The sequence below is a fragment of the Diuraphis noxia genome, unplaced genomic scaffold (genome assembly GCF_037042655.1).
Source record: "Diuraphis noxia isolate RWA-SAM2 unplaced genomic scaffold, SU_Dnox_SAM2 contig0001, whole genome shotgun sequence".
NCBI lineage: Eukaryota > Metazoa > Arthropoda > Insecta > Hemiptera > Aphididae > Diuraphis > Diuraphis noxia.
This window is the reverse complement of record NW_028301711.1, coordinates 39,652,064-39,674,520: the sequence shown is the minus strand read 5'-3', so window position 1 is coordinate 39,674,520 and position 22,457 is coordinate 39,652,064. Positions and strand designations below refer to the sequence as shown.

General features: G+C 30.8%; 1 protein-coding gene across 1 annotated transcript in view; it reads right to left on the bottom strand.

Moving 5' to 3' along the window:
- The window catches only part of LOC149060671 (uncharacterized), a 37,756-nt gene extending 15,663 nt beyond the window's left edge, over window positions 1-22,093 (bottom strand). The window contains exons 1-3 of the mRNA XM_089230141.1: window positions 22,060-22,093; window positions 19,927-20,100; window positions 19,388-19,716 (exon numbers count right to left, since the gene is read on the bottom strand). Coding sequence (XP_089086267.1) covers window positions 19,388-19,716; window positions 19,927-20,100; window positions 22,060-22,093 — 537 coding nt within the window. The remainder of the gene's footprint in view (window positions 1-19,387; window positions 19,717-19,926; window positions 20,101-22,059) is intronic.
- Window positions 22,094-22,457: the final 364 nt, after the last annotated feature.

The following is a 22,457-nucleotide window of genomic DNA, read 5'->3' as shown; positions in this document are numbered from 1 at the left end:
ATTAATAGTTGCAAAGTAGTATAATAATTTTCAAAAAATAATTTTAAATTTTGGTTATTAGGTATAACTCTACTATGGCACAAAACAACATTTTCATTAGTACCTAGATCTAGATAACTTGCTTTTCTCTCTTTACTGTTATTCTCTTGACTTGAACAAAAATGTATAACCATACCTATGAGGTTTATTGGGCATGTATACTTTGAGTGAACTTGCTTTAGGTACTGCATATTTGTTCATCAACTGCCAAATTTTTTTTAAAGTTCCAATAAGTAGCATGATTTTATGTATTTTATCTCTGTCAAGACCAATAGAAGTCAAAAGATTATCATTTAAATTAAGATTAGCTCTTACTTTTTCAATTATATGATATAAAATATCTTTTCTTCTTCTTCTTATTTTTATTTTCCTTTGCCTTCTCTTACAACCATTTGGGGTCGGCTGCCCTGGTCCTCAATTTCTCCTTATTACAATTCTCACAAACAGCAGTCATTCTCATATCGCACTCTATGTTCTTTGTTACTGAAACTGCCTCAGAAGAGAAAACTCTTCTTAAAACATGTCCTAGCCATCTTACGCAATTTGTCAACTATACTTCTATACTACTTTTTATATACTAATTTCTTATTTTGTCCTCTCTTGCCACTCCACTTCTTAACATTCTCATCTCCGCAACACTCATATTCCCCTCCATTGTTTTATCTATAGTCCAACATTCCTATCCATCTCTACATTCTACGACCAACAATATTAAATATTTACTCTAAAGTCTGAGTGACCTTTAAAATTTTTTATGAAACTTTGAGTAATTAATAATTATTATTGTTATTAAATTATATCAAGGCGTAGAAAATACATATACCACTTGGTGTCAACTTATGCGTACCAGAGGCGGTTTGAATGTATAATACTTAGTGGTGCAAGACAATATATAGACACCCCCCCCCCCACCTCCATCATAATAGAAATTACAAATAAATATTTTTTAATGAGTTTATAGTTTATAATTATAAGGCCCTTATATTCTTAACTCGACGCTTTCAATAGTTTCAGCCACGATTATCATATGTCATTGATTAGGTACTTTATTACTTTTTTCATATATTGAACATTAAAATTAAACATTGCGGTCAGCACATGCTCAACCAAGACCACCCACCCCCTTAACATTGGCGGTGCAGTGCACCATAAACAGTATACCTACTCAAACCGCCTCTGATGCGTACATACTACATATACTATCACTAAATCACTCAATTAAATTAAAACAATAAGCTTTTTGAAATAACACTACGTGGTATTTAGAATTGTGGTTATAAATTTTTAAAAATTAAACTCATTAAAAATTAATAAAAACGCGGTTATAATGCACATTGAGGATGGGCAACCCTAGAACTTCTGTTTCGGTTGTTAATTGTTATTAACAATTTTTCGGTAAAGCTGTGGTAGTTGAGGAAAATAAAACATGTAAATAACAAACCCCCTCTTTCGGTGTGATAGATCGTTATAATGAAATAACCATTTCATTTTTAATTTCGTGACGAGCAGATTTCCATGAATGGATACGTTCGTTGCCGTTACCACCACCCCCAACCACACACAACTTGGGCTGTCAGTGGAGGTACCTAAATATATAATATATAGTCATTCTTTAGTGCTCGCAGAATACCGTTTTCGGGGATGCGTTTCCAACAATGACACAAATGATAATGATTATTATAATAATAGGGAGCAACGTATTTATACTTTATAGCAATAATTTAATATTGCGTTATGTCGTTATGTGGGCTACTGCAGTGAGGGAGTGTATGTACCTATATGTATGTATGTACGATAATGATATTATATACATGTAAATGGAAGCGTGAGCTGATGACGACAACTAGACGGTGAAACGACGATAGTGTGTGTGTGAGAGAGAGAGCATAGAACGGTATTTAAAAATTCTTTATTCCCGTGCACCGTCATTGTATGCGGTATGCCACTGAAGTATTCACCATGAACACGCACACACACACACTCGCGAGCACGCGTTAGTATAAAATATTATAATATTATTTATATTGTGTAGACGTCGTTCATCATCACGAAAGGTCCTATGTAAAAAACCACTGCTTGCGAGGGGCGGGCATATTTTTTTATTTAAAAATGCGCGATGACAAAACAAAACAATAAAACATCTTACACACATCAGAGGGTTGTGCGCGCGCCCTTGTTGAGTGCGCTGACGCGCCGATGACGTCACGGCGGCGCAATTCACGGCAATGATAATTATTATTAATGTAACGTTACATAATATAAAATATTATTAATACATCCAGGAACAATGGGAACGTCATCACAATAATATACACATCTACAGATTTGTGTTATCATCTAAAGTTTGAATAAATATTGTAATACCTACCTATTAGTAATAATATGTACTTAGGTACTAAGAACTCAATATTAATTCTATATCACTTTTATCATATTTCTATTATGGCAAGTCAATATATTTAAATGCTTGTTTTTCAATAGTAATTTTAAATTTTTATGAAAATCTTGATTTATTATTGCATACATTTCTAAAAAGAATTTTTTCATGAAATTAATTCAATTTTTATTTTTAAAAAATAGATATTTCTTATATCCTCCTTCTTTGTTCCGTTTTTTTTTTTTCATGAAATATTTAAATTGAGTAAAAGTGACCAAGTTAGTGCAAGTTACGTTTTTGATGTTAATTTTTTGAACTAAGATAGTCTATAGTAAAGACATATTAGTTTTCAAAAATTTAACTTATTATTTTAAATGTTACACTGAAAGTTTAACTTCAATCTGACAATCTATTTTATGAACTATTATCGAACATCCACGATCGCTGATATAATAATGTAATATAGGACAATTTTTTTAAAATAAACTGTTCGTTTTTATCATTACTTTTATGTATATAAATTTTAATGATGGTTTGGTTTCGGATGGAAATTTGTAACAACATAACTATAATAAAAATAGTATAATGTTGCTATTATGAAACAAATATATTTAAAAAAAAAAAATTATTTGCGTATGAGTAAAGATATAATATGTGAATATTATGAATTAAAATTGTATATAGATTTAAAATACAGCTAAGTAAATTATTGAAACTAAATTAGCCCCCTCCCCTTGATAACTGGTGAGTGATAAAACTCATCCCTACTTGACTGTACTAACTTTTGGTCACATTTATAGTCATGGTGTTATGAGAATAATAATAGCGAACAACTGCCGAAACAAAAGACGGCATTGTAATGTAACTTAACAAAACATGTTATTGACTTTTTGTTTGTAATGACCAATGGAAGTTATGAATATTTCAAAGTATGTTCTAAATTTGTTATTGTTTGTTTCGAAACGCATTTGAAGGCCAAAATTACGGTGGAAACACACACAATACAATTTGTATTGACCGACTGTGAGCATTGACGAATCACAGTTTTATTTTGTTTTTGTTCTTTTGACGAGTGGCGTCATAACATTGACACCATGTGTAAAATGTGTATTTATTGCGAGACAATCATTAATTTTCTCATTGAGCTTTGTTGTAAGGAAAAACTGAGTACATGTGAATCAAACTGGGTACATCCAACCCAAGAAATTTGTTTGTTACATCGGAAGTATATTACACAGGTACTCGAATGAAACTACAATGATTCGTTTTTGTAATCGAAATTTTTTGAAAAATTTTATACTTTCATATTTTATGGTAAATTGTTATATTATGAATATTGTTAATTACTTGTAATTATTTGTATATTTATGTGTTTGAATCCAAATGAATATTGATCTGTATTTAAACAAGTAAAAAAATAAAAAGCTTCTATACATATTAGTTATTAATATGTTACGTATGATATATTTCATATAATAATATAATTGTATCGACTCTAGTTTAAACTTTTGGCTTTAATTTACAAACTATTATGTGACATTTATTCAAAAATTATTAAATTATAAGTACATAATGAAAATAAATATTGTATGAAAACTTAATTTATTCTTGCTTATTCAATTTATTTTATTGAATTATTATTTTAATTAAATTATTATTTACTTCTTTCTTTGGTGTAAAGGTATAAATATGTAATAAGTCTTCATATGTTTAACTATAAAAATGAAGGAGTAAAATAAATTTCATAAAATATGAAAATACGAAGTAAAACAGAATTTCTTAATCATTCGACATCAAGAAATATTGAAATTTGAACGAATAAGTTTAGTTAATAGTTAATTAATTATAGGTGTTCTGCACTGTCCTGTTTATATTCCGACCAGTGGAAATAAGAGTAGCCTACAACATTTGGTATACTCCTATACTTTAACTTACTATATAAGTAGGTAAACATTAAATACCTATTGATAAATTATAACTAATTAGCAAATTAACTACCTACACTCATATAAAGTAATCAAAGTAATCAGCATAATATTCTGCTTAGTAACGAACAATTTGACATGTATATACCTATAAATCTAAACAATTAACCTTAAAAATGATTACATTAAAAAATATAATTTTTTCCTAAATGTTCTTTTGTATTGGTAATGAATTATAGTATATAAAACATTTCAAAACAAGTTTATACTTATCAAGCATTTGAAATAGTGAGTGCTTACTAATAAATGAACTACCCAATTAAAATTTGCAAGAAGTTTAAAAGTCCATTATTTTATAAACTGAGTATCCCCTTTGTTTTAATATAGGTACTCCGAAACCGTTGTTAGTATATTAGCATTATCATTAAAATTTTAACCATTTAATTGTATTACTTAAAAGTTATATTATAATTTGTATTAATAAATAATGAAATTAGAATTAAAATACGTTATTTAATAATAATTTAGTTTAATATATTATATTATGATATGCACATAAATCCTTATTATTAACAGCTTTTATATTATACCAGTGGTCTCAAACATACGGCCCGCGGGCCACGAGTGGCCCTCAAACCCTTTCTATGTGGCCCGCAATAAAAATCATTTTGAACAAAAATATAAAAAGAATTGTTAAAATTGTTAATAAAATATTAAATAATAATATTATCTAACGTTCATGATGTATTAAGTCACATTTAAATAAATGGATTTTGGACGTACTTTTGCCTTCATTTTGTCTTTAGTTTCTAGTGTATAAGTATAAAAATGGTAATTAAAATTTGGCCCGCGAATTTTTTTTGAAAAAATATATGGCCCGTAGGTAATTTGAGTTAGATTTCACTGTATTATACCATGTGATTAATTTAACGTAAGACGCTCATTGTTCAAAAAATATTAATATTATTGACATTATTTTTTAGAATGTTGTTTTTTAACGATAAGAAACCATTAAAAAAAAAATGTCATACTTTTTAAAACAATAAGTGTTTTTATAATAATTAAGATTATAATTTAATTGTATTATACGTTATTATTTTGTAATAATTATGTAGAATTCTATTTAAATTACCCTATGTAGTCTATACCATTTAATATATTTTTTATATATATTTATATATTCCATCTGTTAACAAAATAAAACAATAAGTAATAAGAATAGGAATTAAAGTATATTCAAAAAGAAAAAACATATTCATATGAAGAGGAAAGCATTTATTAACAGAACTTAGAAAACTTCTTATATTTTATTATATTTTTTAAGCTTTTCCTAATTTTAAAAGATCTCTAGATCAGTTTCTTTTTAGTCGACAGGGAATTTGATGTAATGTAAGAGTGGGCGTGTTTTGTATGGTAAGTTAATTTAGATCGGAAATGTATATAATGGCTTTGAAGAAGCTCGTTTACTGTTTGCATTTTTAGGCCATTAAGGAGGGCTGCATTGGTTATGTACCCAAATGCACCAGTGATAAGTCATAAGGTAATCGACTAAAAGGCTTGTATATAGCAAAATATGTTTGCTGGTTTAGTTGGTCCCTAAATTTGAATGCCGTCTCCAAATTGTTTTGTATAGCAGTAATTTGTTTTTAAGACTTAAGTTAGATTTAAGTAGAGCTCTAAGTAAATGAAGGTAAGAGTTAAGTTGTTTATGTTTTTCTTGGTGTGATTATACCAAGTTAATCATTTTTCCAGAGTGATACCTGGATATATTTATAAATATGTAATATAATATATATTGACATTTGAAGTGAAATTGGTTTGTTATTGAATTTCTGAGAGACAATCTCCATTTTGTTTTGGAAAAATTCACCTGAGTAGATATTTTGTCAAATTCCAAATCCAAATTGTTCGTTGAGTTAAAATCACTGGTTTTTGGCCAAAGATTTTAATTAAGAGTACCTAATTGTAGATTTTGTGATGCGATATTAGAATTATTATTTGAATTGCTATGCTATATCTTATATATCGTATATATATATATATATGCAACAAAAAAGTAAAAGATTATGTTTTCAGCAAATTAAGCGAGGAGAATTTGGTTTGTTGTAGATATATTATTAATAAACAAGAGCGGATCTTCAATATTTTGATAAGGGGGGACATATAAATTGTATAATTTTAATTTTAATTAATAGCTAAAGGCTATAATTATAAAAAATTTATTGTTCTTAAATCAACTTGTTTTTTTGCCTAGAAAAAGAACAAACTTATTTTTCGAGGCTGTATTTACAATGATGAGAGAGAATTGGAAGAGAAGACTTACAGGAAATGTGTAGGATATATAACACGAAGTGCAAATGGCGTGTTCATACGGTTTTGAGTCAAGTAGTGAGAGACCACAGATATTACCAACACAACCACGAAGTTAGAGGTGGTCAAAGTGGTGTGGCACGCGTGACGTCAAATCAAGAGGCAACACTTAAATCAAATGAAAAGCTTGACAAATGACAAATCTTTGTGGTAACTTCACTTGGAATTTCATAATTTGTACAATTAGCACTGCAGTATGATCTTGCCCACACAGTGGATCGAAAAACTGTAAATAAAGCTCCTACAACACCAATCGTTAGCAGAATTGATTATCCAACAACTATATTCAGAAATAACTAACAGAGAAACATTTCTTTAATTTGATAGTGGAATAGATAACACAAATATTCTTTTTGTTTTCTCCACAAATAGTAACTTAGACACATTAGTACGATCGTAGTATTGGTTTTGTGATAGAACTTTCAAGTCAACTCTTCCAATATTTACTCAAGTACATGCCATTCATTTAATGCAGGACGAATCGGTGCTTCCGGTGGTTTATGTATTGGTATCAAATAAACAGAGGGCTACTTACAATCGAACTCTACTACAACTTATTAATGTAAAAAGAAAACTGAAACCAGAAATAGTAATGATAGATTACAAAAATGTGTTGTATTCTGCGTCCAAACGGATTTTCCTGGAGTTAAAATTTGTGGCTGTTTCTACCACATTGGACAATGCATTTGGAGAAGAATTCAGAAAATTTAGATATTCAAGCTAGATATCGTGATGATACTGATCTAGATTTCAAACTGAATATAAAACCTTAATGGCTTTAGCTTTTGTCTCAGTATTAAATGTCATTGAAAAGCTTATGGAATTATTGGAAACTACGTTCTCCAAGGATAGTTAAAATTTGTTTAGTCCATTAGTAAATTACTTTGAAGATACATGGTTACGTCGTTCAAATCGTGTGGTGTTAGAAAAATTGCCCCTCTTTTTCCATTGGATATGTGGAACCAGTATCAAGAGAACATTGGAAATACTTTTAGAGACCAATAATTATATTAAAGGTTGGCACAAGAAATTTTCTTTTTTGCTTGATTTCTCCACGCTAACATTTGGAAATTTTTGAAAAAATAATAGAATCACAATGTTTAATAGAAATGATGCGAACTCAGTTGCTGGTGGACGTCTACGAAGTAGACAAAAAACTTACCGTGATACTGCAGAAAGAATTATTAGAATTGTAGGTGAATACGGAAACAAGCCAATTTGGATCTATTTAAAAGGATTGACCTTTGATATCCAAAAACATTTTTAAACAAAATTAATACCTGGAAAAATATTTCCTGTTTTTATTTTTTTTAGAATTGATTTTCAGTGATTTATAGAGTTGTATATTATTTTTGTTTGTTTTTAAATTGTAATATTTGAAATGTTTTCAAAATAAAACTAATGAAGCTAATAAATTACACGTTTTATGATAAAGTCTAAATTATTTATTTTTTTGACCATAGAATGACGAATGTATGTAGGTATACAATAGTGATTAATTAATATTACGATGAAGTGGCATTCATGATGATATGCCACGCCATAAAATGTATTCGATAAACTGTTGCACGGTGAAATGTTGACGATACGGTTAGAGCAATGAACAGTCAGCGATGAAGTGACGCACAACGAATAAGATTGCAATGAAAAAAACACGATGAAGCGACGGTGTATCAGTGAAAATCTCGGCTTCCAAATACAAACATTGTGCAAAATACAACGTTCATCTCCTCTTTTCTTTGGTCTCCGTATATCAATTCACAACTCACTAATCACTGAGAACAGTGCAAATACTCCACTAACACTACTGCCATTCGAAATCTGTTTTTAGAAATAATGTCCTAAAAATACTACAGCAGCACACCTATATAATAAATAAATAATACTGGTGCATCTAAAAATTTCAATCGAGAGGATTTTGCGGAAATTATAGGACTTGCTTATCTTAAATTATCAATTTCTCCCAACACCAACATCTAAACAGCTGAAACCTATGCTATCTTCGAAACACTAAAAATCACCTCCTTCTCAAATTCGGATTTTTTGGCTATGATAAATGCCTACATATCAATTTAAAATTTCTATTCTAAGAAGGAACTAGTGCAGCATATTTAGGAATTGACATTAACAACCAATAAAACAATTACTTTCATGTGGGTCCCTCACGATATTTCTGACAACGAAATAGCAAATAAATTTTCAAATGAAGCTATTCTTCCTCACAATAGCTTAAAATTAAACCCAACTAAATTTTCAAAGTCTCTTGACACTATTAATACCAAAACTTTGGATACGTAGCAGAATTACTGGAGCAACGTTCTCCTCACAAATAAATTAAGAACCATCAAGCCTTTCACCCGTAATAAAACATTCCCTGTAGCCTAAAAAGAAGATTCATCATAACCCATTAAGTCATCATAACTTGTGAAAGAATAGGTCACACACACTAACCTAAACCACTCTTTTCTCATCTCCAAAGAACTAGGACTAGTGTGCCACAAATGCAATGAAAACCTTTCGATCGTCATTAGATGTCCAAAATACATTGAAGCACGGATAATTTTCAATATCCCAACATTCATCCGACTTGCTCTCAGTTAAGATAACACTAAAGCAATTTAAAATTGTTTCTATTATATTAGTTTATGGTGCAAATTGTAAATATCTTTAGATACTACATTCCTGTTTAAACTTGTTACAATTTTAGATTAATAACCACAAGATTTTGAAGCCTTTATATTATAATTATATATATATATATATATATATATATATATATATTATTTTAATCGTTGGGTATTTTTGGGTTTGGTTCCTAGTTCCTGGAGAATTTATACTCTTAGTAGATGAAGTGACTAATTGTCAATTATTTACTTTGTCACCTGAGGCAGCATAAGCTTAGACCCATATCAGTATCTACAATTTTTTGTTTAAAATTTTAACTGTGGGTATTGGTCCATTTCGATTGCCAAACCAGTAATTAATATATTAGAGCAAAGTTAAATCTTTAAGCGTAATAACTGTTCATTGCGGGAATTTGTGTAAAACATTATATGATTGCGTTTTATATACAATACTTGTTAAGGGAAAGTCCCTGGAGAGGAGGAGGATCCAGTGGTTATAATTTTAAGAACAACACTTTTCTATTTGGAATCAACACGTTTAAAATTTAATTTAAACGTCAATGTCTTGGAGTAGATAAATGTAATAGTAAATGGAGCGAAAATTACGCGTGTACATACTGTACATATATGCAGAACACCGAATTTTATAATTTTAATAGTGGGTTGTAGATTTCATTTGACTCAAGCTTGGTGGCGAAGTGTGCAAAAATTTGGATTATCCGTAGATTATAAAAATATGTCATCTGAAATAGGACAATGGATTAGACACACTTTTGGATTATAATTTTTAGACCCACATGAAGTATCAGAATGTTTTGATGATGAACGATTAAAAAAATACTCTGATTACTTAAATGACAATTTCATAAATGAAGAAAGTATATTTCCACCTCAATATTGGGCTGCTGCGTCGGCAAGTTTGGCTAGAACTACAAATTCTTGCGAGTCATTCCACTCTTTTTTCAATCAATGCTTTTATAAACATACTCCACCCATAATGAGGTGGTTAGCTGTACTTATAAATGAAGTTATAACAGATATATACAGGGTGATTCATTTATCAAACAACACTCATTATTTAAAAAAGTATTGACTTTTTTCAAAATATTTTTTTACATAGTTTCAAGTTGTTAATAAACCAACGCTTTTATTAAAAAATTATATTTTTAAATATTTTTTATCCTTATCATTGTAGCGTCCCAGCATACAGGAGGACAAACGACTGGTGTTGAGGTAGATGGATTGGGTGTAATAAGTATAACAACTTAATTTGCGATTAATTTATTAGATATTTATTTGATTACTATGTAAATAAAACACTTTTACTGCACAAAATGATTTGGTTGCAAAATATTCTAAGTCCGAATAATTAAATTGGACTGGTGGCTGGCGTGAAGGCGCTTGTTCTGACTCTGGTGGCTCACGTCTGAATTGGGTCTAATCGGGGCTCTCCTATATAGTCCAGATAGTCCTACTCTCTGCATTTCCTCTCCTATCGATAAGATACGTATGTGTCCATGGCCGAGTCGTGCAAAAGCGTACGCGTGTATTATTTTAATATCGCAGCTTCCCACACCCATGCGACCGGTCGGCCACATCCTGGTTATTCGCGATACGTAATCTCCAGAACCCGACGACATTAATCATATCTCTAGATACGCCTGCCAAGACTACGATTTCATATTTAATATTTCGTATATTTAATTCCAATTATGGTAATATTTTGGAAAGGCTAGAAGTTTGGCCTTCGATATAACTATTGAGGTCCTACACAATATAATTGGTTGGCGAAATCATACGCCCCAGGGTCACTTATACATATCTACGTGTATATGCGCGTTTAGATGTCTCAGCGGGACGTCAATACATAGCATCATTTTTTAAGTTTTTTACTTTTTTGAATGACAACATAGTTTTTTAATTTCATATTCCTAAGCAAAATATTTTTGTAAGTATTTTGATTCATAAAAATCGAATTTAGGACGAGTAGTTTATGAGATATAAATATTTTAAGTTTAGACAAGCGGAGTAGTGGACCAACATTTTGCGGGGTAACCCCGTACCACTCCACTACGCCAATCAAAAACTTTAAATACCTATAATTCATAAACTACTAGCGCTAAATTCGAAATTATAACGTAATAATTAATTTAAAAAAATAGCTTTATTAATTTATGAAATTTTAAGTATAGGTTACCATTTGAAAATCAAAAGTTGATAGTGGTTTACCTAATAAATATAAGGGTGAAAAATATAAAAAAATATACAATTCAAGAAGAGTGTATAACTACAGTTTTGAAAAAAAAAATTTGAAAAAGTCAATACTTTTTGAAAAAATTAGTGTTGTTTGATAAATCAATCACCCTGTATATAAAAATTAAAAGTATTAACATTTTAAAAACACCTCGTGATACAAAAAATGTGGAACGGTAACGACGAAATGAAGCTTTAATTGAAGACTATAAAAATAATAAAATATGTCGTTACAAATTTGTCAAACAAATATCATATAATTATAACAAATAAAACTAAATCTGAATGCATATTTTATTATTATTATTATTATTATATTTTTATTCGACTTATGTATTATATTATAACATTTAATTAAATTCATTTATTTTATTATTTTTCACAAAGTATTAGATGCTTATTTAATTATTATTATATTTTTATTCGACTGATGTATTATATTATAACATTTTATTTTATTATTTTTTCACAAAGTATTATGTAATATTTTTTTTTTTTTAATTAAATTTTTTGATACAATCATAACTCATAAATTGTAAATTTTAAAGAAAACAGTGCTGGCCGATAAGTGACAGTGGCCGAAAAGAGTAGGGTAAGTGTTGGCCGAAAAGTGACACTAGCCGAAAACGGAAGGGTACATTTTGGCCGAAAACGGTGACGCCCTCTGATGAGGCTTCACTACAGTTAGCCACCATGCCTCCAGCTGACCTCTTAGGCAAGGAAAGGAATTAGGATGCGGTCGCACGCTCTAACGCTTCCTGGGGTTCCGGCTCCTTTTTTCAAAGACGCTATCAAGAGGGAAGAAAGGAGGATAACGGTGGCTCATAGTTAAGTTCGATAGTCTTCCACGACTAAGGCAACGTGGACATGGCTAGCGATCTCGGATATTGATAGGTGATTTGAGAGAACGGTCTCAGAGGTGCCTCTGTCGTATTACATGACCCAGGCACTGACGGACCACGGTTGCTTCCAGTATTACCTATACCGGATGGGTAGGGCCGCTAGCACGTGCTACCATTACTGCAACAGTGACGCGGACACCGCTAATCACACCCTTTTTGAGTGCCAGTATTGGAGTAGTCTAAGGGAGGATCTTGGCGGGCGTCTAGGTCACCCCTCAGACGTGGAGGACATGCTGGTCATTCTTTGCAGCGCTGTATTCGAGGACTTACCGTTGTGTTGACTTACTCGGTGAGGGCCGAGGTGCTCTATAACGTGGAGAAGACGTTTAGAATCTTTTAAAATATAGTAGAAGAGATCCTGACTCTCAAAGAAGAGGAAAAAAGGACCAGACAGACAAAAGAAGACTAACGGATGAACCATTAAAGTGATAGACGGAGGACCGCTCGCAAAGGGGCAATGTGGAATGTGATGCCAAGCGTGGTGGACTCCGGTCACCCCGTGAATCCGGCTCATCGAAGAAGACTTGATAGTTTTTAACATAAATGTATTCGATATTTGTATTGGTTTTTATACATAACTTCCTATTTTCGTGTATAATAAACGATGGCTACGCTATCGACGTATTCTCAACCAGTTCCGGCAGCATCGTCGATAACAAGAAAAAAAGATACAATATTATTACGAAATTTACATTTGTGTAATATCATAATAAATTATGTGTATTAAATAATGATTTTATTACTTTTTTCAAAAAAAATATTTCCGACAATTTAAAAAGAAACAGTAGGTATATTATGATTAGATAGTAATATTTACATTAGTTATTCCTTTTTCTACATTTAAGCGAAAATGTTGACCTAACAGTATTATATAATTATTATTTATAGACGTATAGTATTGTCCTTTATTTAACATATAATATTATATGCTTAACATATTAACATATTTTTTAGCTAAGGTCTTGAGTACCTGAAAAATATAAAAGACTAACAAATATGCGTGTGTGGGCTTGTTATAAAAAATAAACGTTAGTAAAGTATAATATGATGTATAAAAATATATTATTTTTATACACATAATCATAAATTAGTAAGTACCTACGTACTTATACGTCTCAAAAATGTCTGTATGCATGTAAGTGCATAATATATAAATGTAGATTCCAGCTTTTGGCACGTAACCTGCCAATAAATAACAATCAAAAGTGGTGCTCGATATTAATACACTGGTTTATTGTGTTTGTCTGTTTATTATTTTAATCTTCGAGGATATTATATTATTATCATCAATAATAATAATAAATCATACCGATAGCAATAAACTAATCCTGTACAAATATATAGAATTTCACACTGAAAGATGTAAGAATAAAATGTTTAGTTGTACTATTATAAAATATAATTTAGTATAGTGTATTATTAAGAATGAAAAAAATTCTTATTAGGTACATCATAATGTAATATATAATATTAATAAACAACAAGTTATATCATTATGATACAATACATATTGCACATTATATAAGACAGTATATTATATAACTTAATATGTGGTAACGTTGTACTACTGTTGTAGCGAGATACACTCATTCCCGTTGTCGATAACAAAAGAAACCGAGGAACTATCTCTGTTGTATAGTATTTTACCGTCGGGTGTACAACTACGTCACTTAGTAAGTCACTGTAATAGGTGTGTAAACTTTGAATTCAATAATAAATCATTGTACCTATAGATAAAATGAAAAACGATCCTGAACGGAGACTGTCTGTCTGCAATCCATACTACTATGATATTTTAGATTCTGATTTTATAATGATCTCTGAGTGTATTTTGATTTTCTATATGTATGCAATAATTAGTTGAAATAATGCTAAAACTTTCAACTTCAGTATCTTTTTCAGTGGGAAAGTGAATCTAGTTGTATTCCGGAGGTTACAATTTAAAATTCCCAGTAGTTTTCAAAACTTCCTAATCGTGTTTCATAACGAACATAATAAATAAAAAAAAATTTAGATTCTGAACAGAGTGAGTTGGTACTTTTAAGAGGTAATAATAGAAAATTCGCAGAATTTTTCTTCATAAAAATAAATAAAAATTTAAGAAGAAAACATGAATTTTCATAGTTTTTATTACCTTTCAGTTTTTCGATAAAATCGATATTGTTTTTTTAATGTAGATTAAATCCTATTTTAGACATATGCCATTTTCCATTTCATATGGATTTTTCAACTAGATGTAAAATGTAATATGGTCAATATTTGCGCTTGGTCAGAAAGTTAGAAATGTGAAGGTTGCTATAATGCTATTATAAGTTGTTTTTATTAAACAGCTTAAAAAATATCAATTATTTTTTTAAGTAGATAAAAATTGTCATTTTTGAAAGTAATTATAGTAATAAAGTAATACAAAATAAACATAAATTAGACTCCCTCCCCTTTAAAAGCAGTTTTTCATAATTTATGGTATACTAGCTGTAACGTATATATCATGACAGTCATCAATTCCTCACGCATACGTCGTATTATAGTATATATATGGGTACGCGTATAAAAATCTGAAATATTCAAATTGGCGAGTGTCACTAAACAATAAGTTAGTAAATTGAGCATACAATAAATATGCCATTTATAATTATATAATTACTTTTACGGATTTACGAAACGATCATCGGATTATAAAGCGATCCGTTGAAGTACAACGGTTGTACTTAAAAACTTCTTTATAAATGCAATCAACCAACACGCGGCGTGTCGAGTAACGGACTCTACACAATTATTTTATTATGGTAGGTTACATTAATACCTACATTAATACGTCTTATAAAATATAATCATAATAATACAATTCGCGTACCTATATAATACAGAATAGTATACGTACAATTATTATAATATACTGTTGTACGCACATCATAATATTATTATTACTATCACAATATATAATATTTAAGTATTTAACATACAAACATCGAAATCGCATTATCGGCGAACAAAACGTTATAAAATGCGACGTGTTGGCGAGACCGTTTGTCGCAATCGGGGGAAAAAAAAAAAATAATAAAAACTACATCGACAAAAAGCCTTCTTCATCGCGTCGCTGTACCCCTCGACTGGTTCAACCCCTGGCGATATAATATTGTTTATAAACGGCGGCCGTGCACGTGCCGGTCGTGCGTAGCCGCTTGTGTTTTTTTCCTCTCCGCGGCTCTCTCGCACTCATCGGTCTCTACATCGCACGGTCTCGCCCGTCCACAATAATAATATCGTAGTCCGCATTGTCGATCGCAAAAATGGTCTTAACAGAAAAAAAAATGGAAAAGGAAAAATGCTAATTGCATTAATGTGCCACCCCTCTCGACGACCAGTAAAATTCCAAATCTCAAATTAAAACCTCCTAGCGCAAACGCGCGCCTAATGTGCCGTAGTTCCGTTTCGCATAATGACCCGGTTACCAACTATCGGTGCTCCTTCACCGCCGTCGCAGGTCTCCCAAACGTTTGGCTCTTCCGAACTTCCGGTAGCGGCGCTTTCATAACACACCAGCAGCTTTTACTGTCCTCCCCACGCGCACACGTGTCCTTAGTCTAAATAGATCGTGTCGTCTGTTGTGTATGTATTAATTTTATAATATTATTGCATACACCAACGCTGCTGAACGGTCATCGAAGCTGCAGTGCGCTTCTGCATATCATATTATGGTATTATTGATATTGACATCCGCCTGTGCGCAACCAACGATGCGATGATATAATAATATTTGCCAGTATAATATTATGATAATGTGATGTGTAGTAAAAATACCATACAATATAATATTAGTGTTCAAGGCGTCCGGCTCCGATGACTAATGGCCATTTATTTATTATTTGTAAAATAAAAAATGTATAAATACCCATTTAAAACTCGCAGACGATCATTGTAGTCACACCTATAAATCAACCGGCATTTTTAGCACACAAATATAATACATAATATTTTTTTCAAAAAATATCACCAAATAATATATAAAATTGCCAATAACTCATAATTTATGCTAGGTATAGACGAGTTAATAAATTTAAGTTAAGATGATTTTATCACTTTAACTTAACTTTTTGTGGGGTTTTTTTAACTTAACGTTTAGCTTGGTAGTTTTTTAAATTAATATAAATTAAATAGATAGCGCCATAGAGGGTTACTTTTAATTAAATATAAAATACTAAAACCTAGATTAAGCCTATTTATAAATAATTCAAAAATAAATATAATAAAATTATTGTTTATAATACATTAGGTATAGCAAAATATAAATTCTAACATTTACTTCACGTTGATGTCGTTAACCCAGATTGATTATAAAATTTATCAAAAATAATTTATTCTTGATAATGAATTAGAATTTAGAAAAAATGATTATATTAATTATGCATAAGTATCTATGCATAATTATTAATTAATACTAATAACTAATAAGTAAAATTCTCGAAAGAACAAACCATAAAATATTTTCGCCGTGGTTATCTAATGATATAACGTGGCATAAGAAAGATATTATTTATATTGAATCTATTATTTTAAGCCACATTGGACAATTATAAATTTAAAAAAATACTAAACTTTAATAAGTAAGTTAATTGTTGATTTCTATATAACTCTACATAAATCCTATTAACCGAGTTAAATAATAATAATAGTTTACTATTAACTATAAACTATTTAAGTTTTATATATTCGTATCTTCCCCATGCTTAGGAAAGTTATGCACAAAAAATATAATTGATTTTTATTATTTTGTGTTCTTAGTATTCAATTATTTAACGAATTGATACTACAATATTCTTGACTCAAATAATTATAAGTTCAAAGCTTTTCAACATTTTGAATATTTTTTTCACCGTGATGATAATTTTGGAAGATTATCATATTATATGAGAATATATTATGAAATCTACATTCTACACCTACACGTTTTTAAACTTTACAACAATAAATGAAGTCGCTGTGGACGAATATTACAATTTTCATTATAATATAATATAAAGTTATGGATTTTAAATTTCAAGTAAAAGTGTAATACTATTGACAGCACACCAAATAACTCAAGAAACTCAGTATAGGTACCAATTTAATAACAACGACTCAACAATGTGCGCTACTATCTACATTACAATTATAATACAGCATGTTATAGTTAAAATGATGCGTACTAGAATTAATTATCCTTCTATATTAATGTAATATTTACTCTTTAGCATAGTTTTAATTCTAATTATTCTCTAAGTTGTTTATAAGGTTATAAAATAGTATCAATCATACGATTTTGTAAATTTGACGACGGTTAAAGTTGTCAACTTGTGTTAAATTAATTAACTTCATATTAAATTCCACACTAATTTCGATCATATTATTATGGAGTACGATTATAGATTTAATGAAATATCCAACGACGATAAAAAATAATAATAAAAAAAAAATATCATACAAATGTCTGCTTTCTTTTGAATAATACGATTTTATAGTTTCAATTCATACAATTATAATAATAATATCTCACTAAAAAATTATTCAGAAAAATAAATGTATTATATAATATACAGATGTAATAATATACAAATGCACATATGTATTCTTGACATTACAATAGTTTGTTCAATTTAATATTTATTTTCAATGAATATTATTTCTTGAATTTAATAACATTTTTCGGTATTCATTTTCTGCTAGTTAATTCGGTAAAATTAAGCTTAAAAATAACATATAATAATTTGAATTTTTTGCAGTATGATTACAATGTTATTTCATTTTGTTAATTTAAAAACTAAAGTTTGTTTTATCTCATTAAGATTTTTAATATAATTATTATTTTACCTGAAACGTTTAAAATTAATTTCATGATGACTATAACGATATTGAGTTATATTAATGTGATATTGATTTTATATTTAAGGTTACAACACAAATGTATTCATAGATGAAAACTGCAGTTGTAGTCTTTCGAAGCTCATAATAGCCTACATTATTTTAATTCTATATTCCGCAAGATTATTTAACATTGAAAATTGTAACGGCCGTAGACAAATGTTTACCACACTGATAAATTATCAAAATTTTGTCATCTTATAAACAATTGTTTGATAGTATAATGATATTATATAATAATAATTAATATAAGTATTATATTATTATAACGATTAACGATATATGAAACGATAATTATACAAGTTAAAAAGTTCAACACAAGAAAATTGTGTAACATTATTATACCTCAAACAAAATAATCTAACCTAACGAACTTAAAATCCATGCTCAAAAATTAATTGGCAAACGAAATTAATCTATTATGATAACAACACTTTACACCTAATATACAGAACTAAAATTAATAGTACAAACAACCTTCTAAGGTTTGTAGCTTATAAATGAAAACTTTGTTAGGTTAGATTAGATTTTAGTGATTTTACAATGTTTATTGAGGTTTGTGATAGGTACCTACCTAAATATTTTTATCTGAACATTTAGGTGAAGTGAAGAATTTAAATAATATTATTATCAGAACTTTTACGTCAAGTAAATATAATATAGTAATAGTATAATACACCTAATATATTTGTTCATGCTTATGTTTGATTACTAAAATGTACACTGTTTATGAAGAAAGATAATAAATCACAACATCCAAAATTTAAAAACAAAACCAATTGTTATCCGTTATTATTATTGTTTTATTTTTAATAAAAATTTTAGCATTATGTTTTTAACTATTTGCATTAGCGTAATTTTTAAAATGCTTGTATTTTTTAAAATTTTTTTTGGGGGGGTTTCCAGCCTTTAAGACCATCCCTTAAAACAAATTTCCCTCCACCTTATTCTGTTTTCAGCTATTTCTCTCCAGTTTGCTCTTGGGTCTACTCTTTTTACTTCTCTATTCACACAGTCTTCCCATCTGAGGCGTGGTCTGCTTAGTGGTCTTTTTCTTTTCGGATCCTCTTTAATTACTGGGTTTATCATAGCGTCTTTTTTCTTCCAAGCGTGACCTGCCCACATCAGTCTTCTTTTTGCGACTTCCCTTGAAATACTTGGTCTTTGGAACAAGTTATATACTTCCTCATTGGTTCGAATTCTCCATTCTTTGGTTCCTGTGTCGAGACAAGGTCCATAAATTCGTCTTAAGACTTTTCTTTCAAAAGTGTCCAATCTTATTTCCTCTATTTTTCTTGAAGCCCATGTTTCTGACCCATATAGGATGACTGGAAGTATTAATGTCATATATATTTTTATTTTTGAATTTAGAGATATTGATCTAGATTTTTTCAGGGTTCCCAAACCAAAATAGCAGTTGTTGGCCAGTTGTATCCTTTTTTAAATCTCTACTTTTAACTCATTGTACTGAGTTAAGAGGACACCTAAGTATTTAAATTGTGGAACCCTGTGAAATATATGTCCATCTACATTCATACTTTCTCCGTGCCGATACTTCCTGTTTCTTCTGTTGAGCTTCATATATTCCGTTTTACTATCATTTATTCTGAGGCCGACTTTACTCGCAGCATCCATTAGCTTCTTACAATGTATTTTAACTACTTCAATATTGTCTCCTATGATGACAATATCGTCGGCATAAGCTAGCAGTCCTATATTTGACAGTCATAAGGTTATACCTTCTGAAATATTCATATTTCTGACCACCTTTTCCAGAACTGGGTTAAAAAAAATTGGAGATAATGCATCTCCTTGCCTTAAATCAGATGTTACTTTGAACGATTTAGATGTAGAGTTTGTGAGAATTCGGGCATTTTACCTACCGAAAACCACCCACGACAAAAGGGGAACACTTCTGTCGTGACCTAGGAGCCGCACCGCGTGATGACCCGAAGGCCAAGTCGGTGGAGCTCATAGGCTTTGATACACGCAACGGCAAATAAATGCCGAGGATTTATATTGGGTAAAAAAATGTAAAATAAATAATATTAATAAAAAAAATGTGGCAAAATATAAGGTAATCATATAGTTATATTTTACACGGTTTTAAGAAAAGGGTGTGTTTTAAACAATATGAATAAAATAATATAACATTAGGTACATGGCAAGTGCTATTCAAAAATATATAATATTTGGCACATGACAAAGTGCACAAAATACAGGGAAAAAATATATATGATAATGCTACGGCTCCGACAAGCGGTTACCGGCACGGAATGATAATCATACGTCGGTATGACGCATTATACACTTATATGTATTAAAGGAAACGACCCACGGCTCCGCAGGACGGTTACCGGGGCACCTCTGAGGAAAATCTGAGTATATAAAAAAACTAGGGTGATACATAATCAAAATGAAAAAAGGGGAATGTTGGAGGGAAAATAATACTTGACGACGACTGCTTGTACTGAGTTGATGATGTTTGAGATGGCTTCGCCGGCCTCGTGCCTATGACGTCACTTCAGCCCATCATGGTAGTATTCCGCCGATGGTGAAAACAAATAACAAAAATTTTGAGTCCGGGAGACGTGTTGCGAGAGTCAATGGCGTTGAGCAGAAACAAAAATCGAACACAGGAGATCGGTCATCGATGGTGGCGAAAAACAGACAGCTCGGCAGTATACGTCGGTGGCTGGTCGTAGGCCGTTCCGGCGTCTAGATGTTCTTGGGTAGGGGGTTGGTCAGTGCGTCGTGTCGGGAACTTTCATAGAATATTCATTAGTGGGGAAACAGGTTGCCCTGTCCGTATACGCCAGCAGCTGCGACCGCGACGCCCGACAGCAACGGCGGAGCGCCCTCTGCGACATCGACGCGATGGACACTGCATGTGGGGGAGGTCAGGGGACTAGTATTACATAACAGTGTTTTTGTCATTATAATATTTAATGAGCGCATGCATAATAATAGAGATTATGGAAATACTATGAGTTATATAATAAAAGGACGTGGACATATTATAAGATTATAATAATGATATCATGTAATATTCTAATAAAAAGCGTCAAAATTCTGTGACGTTACATAACCCCCCCAACAAGTTGTTGAAGTTGCTATGTAAGTCAGAACTGAAAATCACTTGTTGTAGACGAAGGGCACTGAATTTTTTAGGGGACCATAGACATACAATGAGAAAGGAGATGGGGATCCAGACTAAATAATTGGTTTGGGTATTGACATCACATTAAAAATAATAAATTTACCACACGTTAGTGCGAGAGCACTTGATAATAATATAGAAAAACCAGAACAATATAATAAAAATGCAAAAGAGAACACTGTCAGTGTAATAATAATAAAAATCCTACGCAAGAGTGCACGTAACACGTTATAATAATAAAAAAAAAACCTACCGAGTATAATGACCTTACTAGTCCAGGGAGTGATGATGATACCAAAAACCAATTATTTGATATGAAAACCTAACGGGGGAAGAATAGGGGAAAAGGGACTCTAGATCTGTCTATGCCTTTATTGGGGTCACGACAGAAATAAAATAGGTACAACTACACTATGAGGACTTAGTGTAGAAGGGGCAAGACAAAAAAAAATAAAAATAAAAACCATTTTGTACAGGCAAGGTATCAGTGACCTTACACTGCGTAAAATACTTTGGACAGTTTTTTGACACGCATGACAAGTCATGGTGGGACCTACCGAGGAATTAGGGGGGCTAACAAGAAAGTTCCTGCATGTTGTAGTGAAAGGGCTGTCAAGAGCGTAGTCTGGTGGCCCCTTTACTCCCAGAGGGAGTCGTCCCTCCAGATCATAGATATGCGCGACACAGTGAACCGCAGAGTGATCGACCCGGTCGCGCTGCAAAATTCTGTGACGTTACAAGTTCGCTATTTTTATTTTCATTTCTGAATTTTCTATAGTTGCTTTAATCAAGTTAATTAACTTCCTTGGCATATTGAACTCTTTTAATATATTAAATAGTGTTGATCTGTGTATGGAGTCGTATGCTTTCTCAAAGTCTACAAACAAGGTATAGACCTCCTTATCAAAC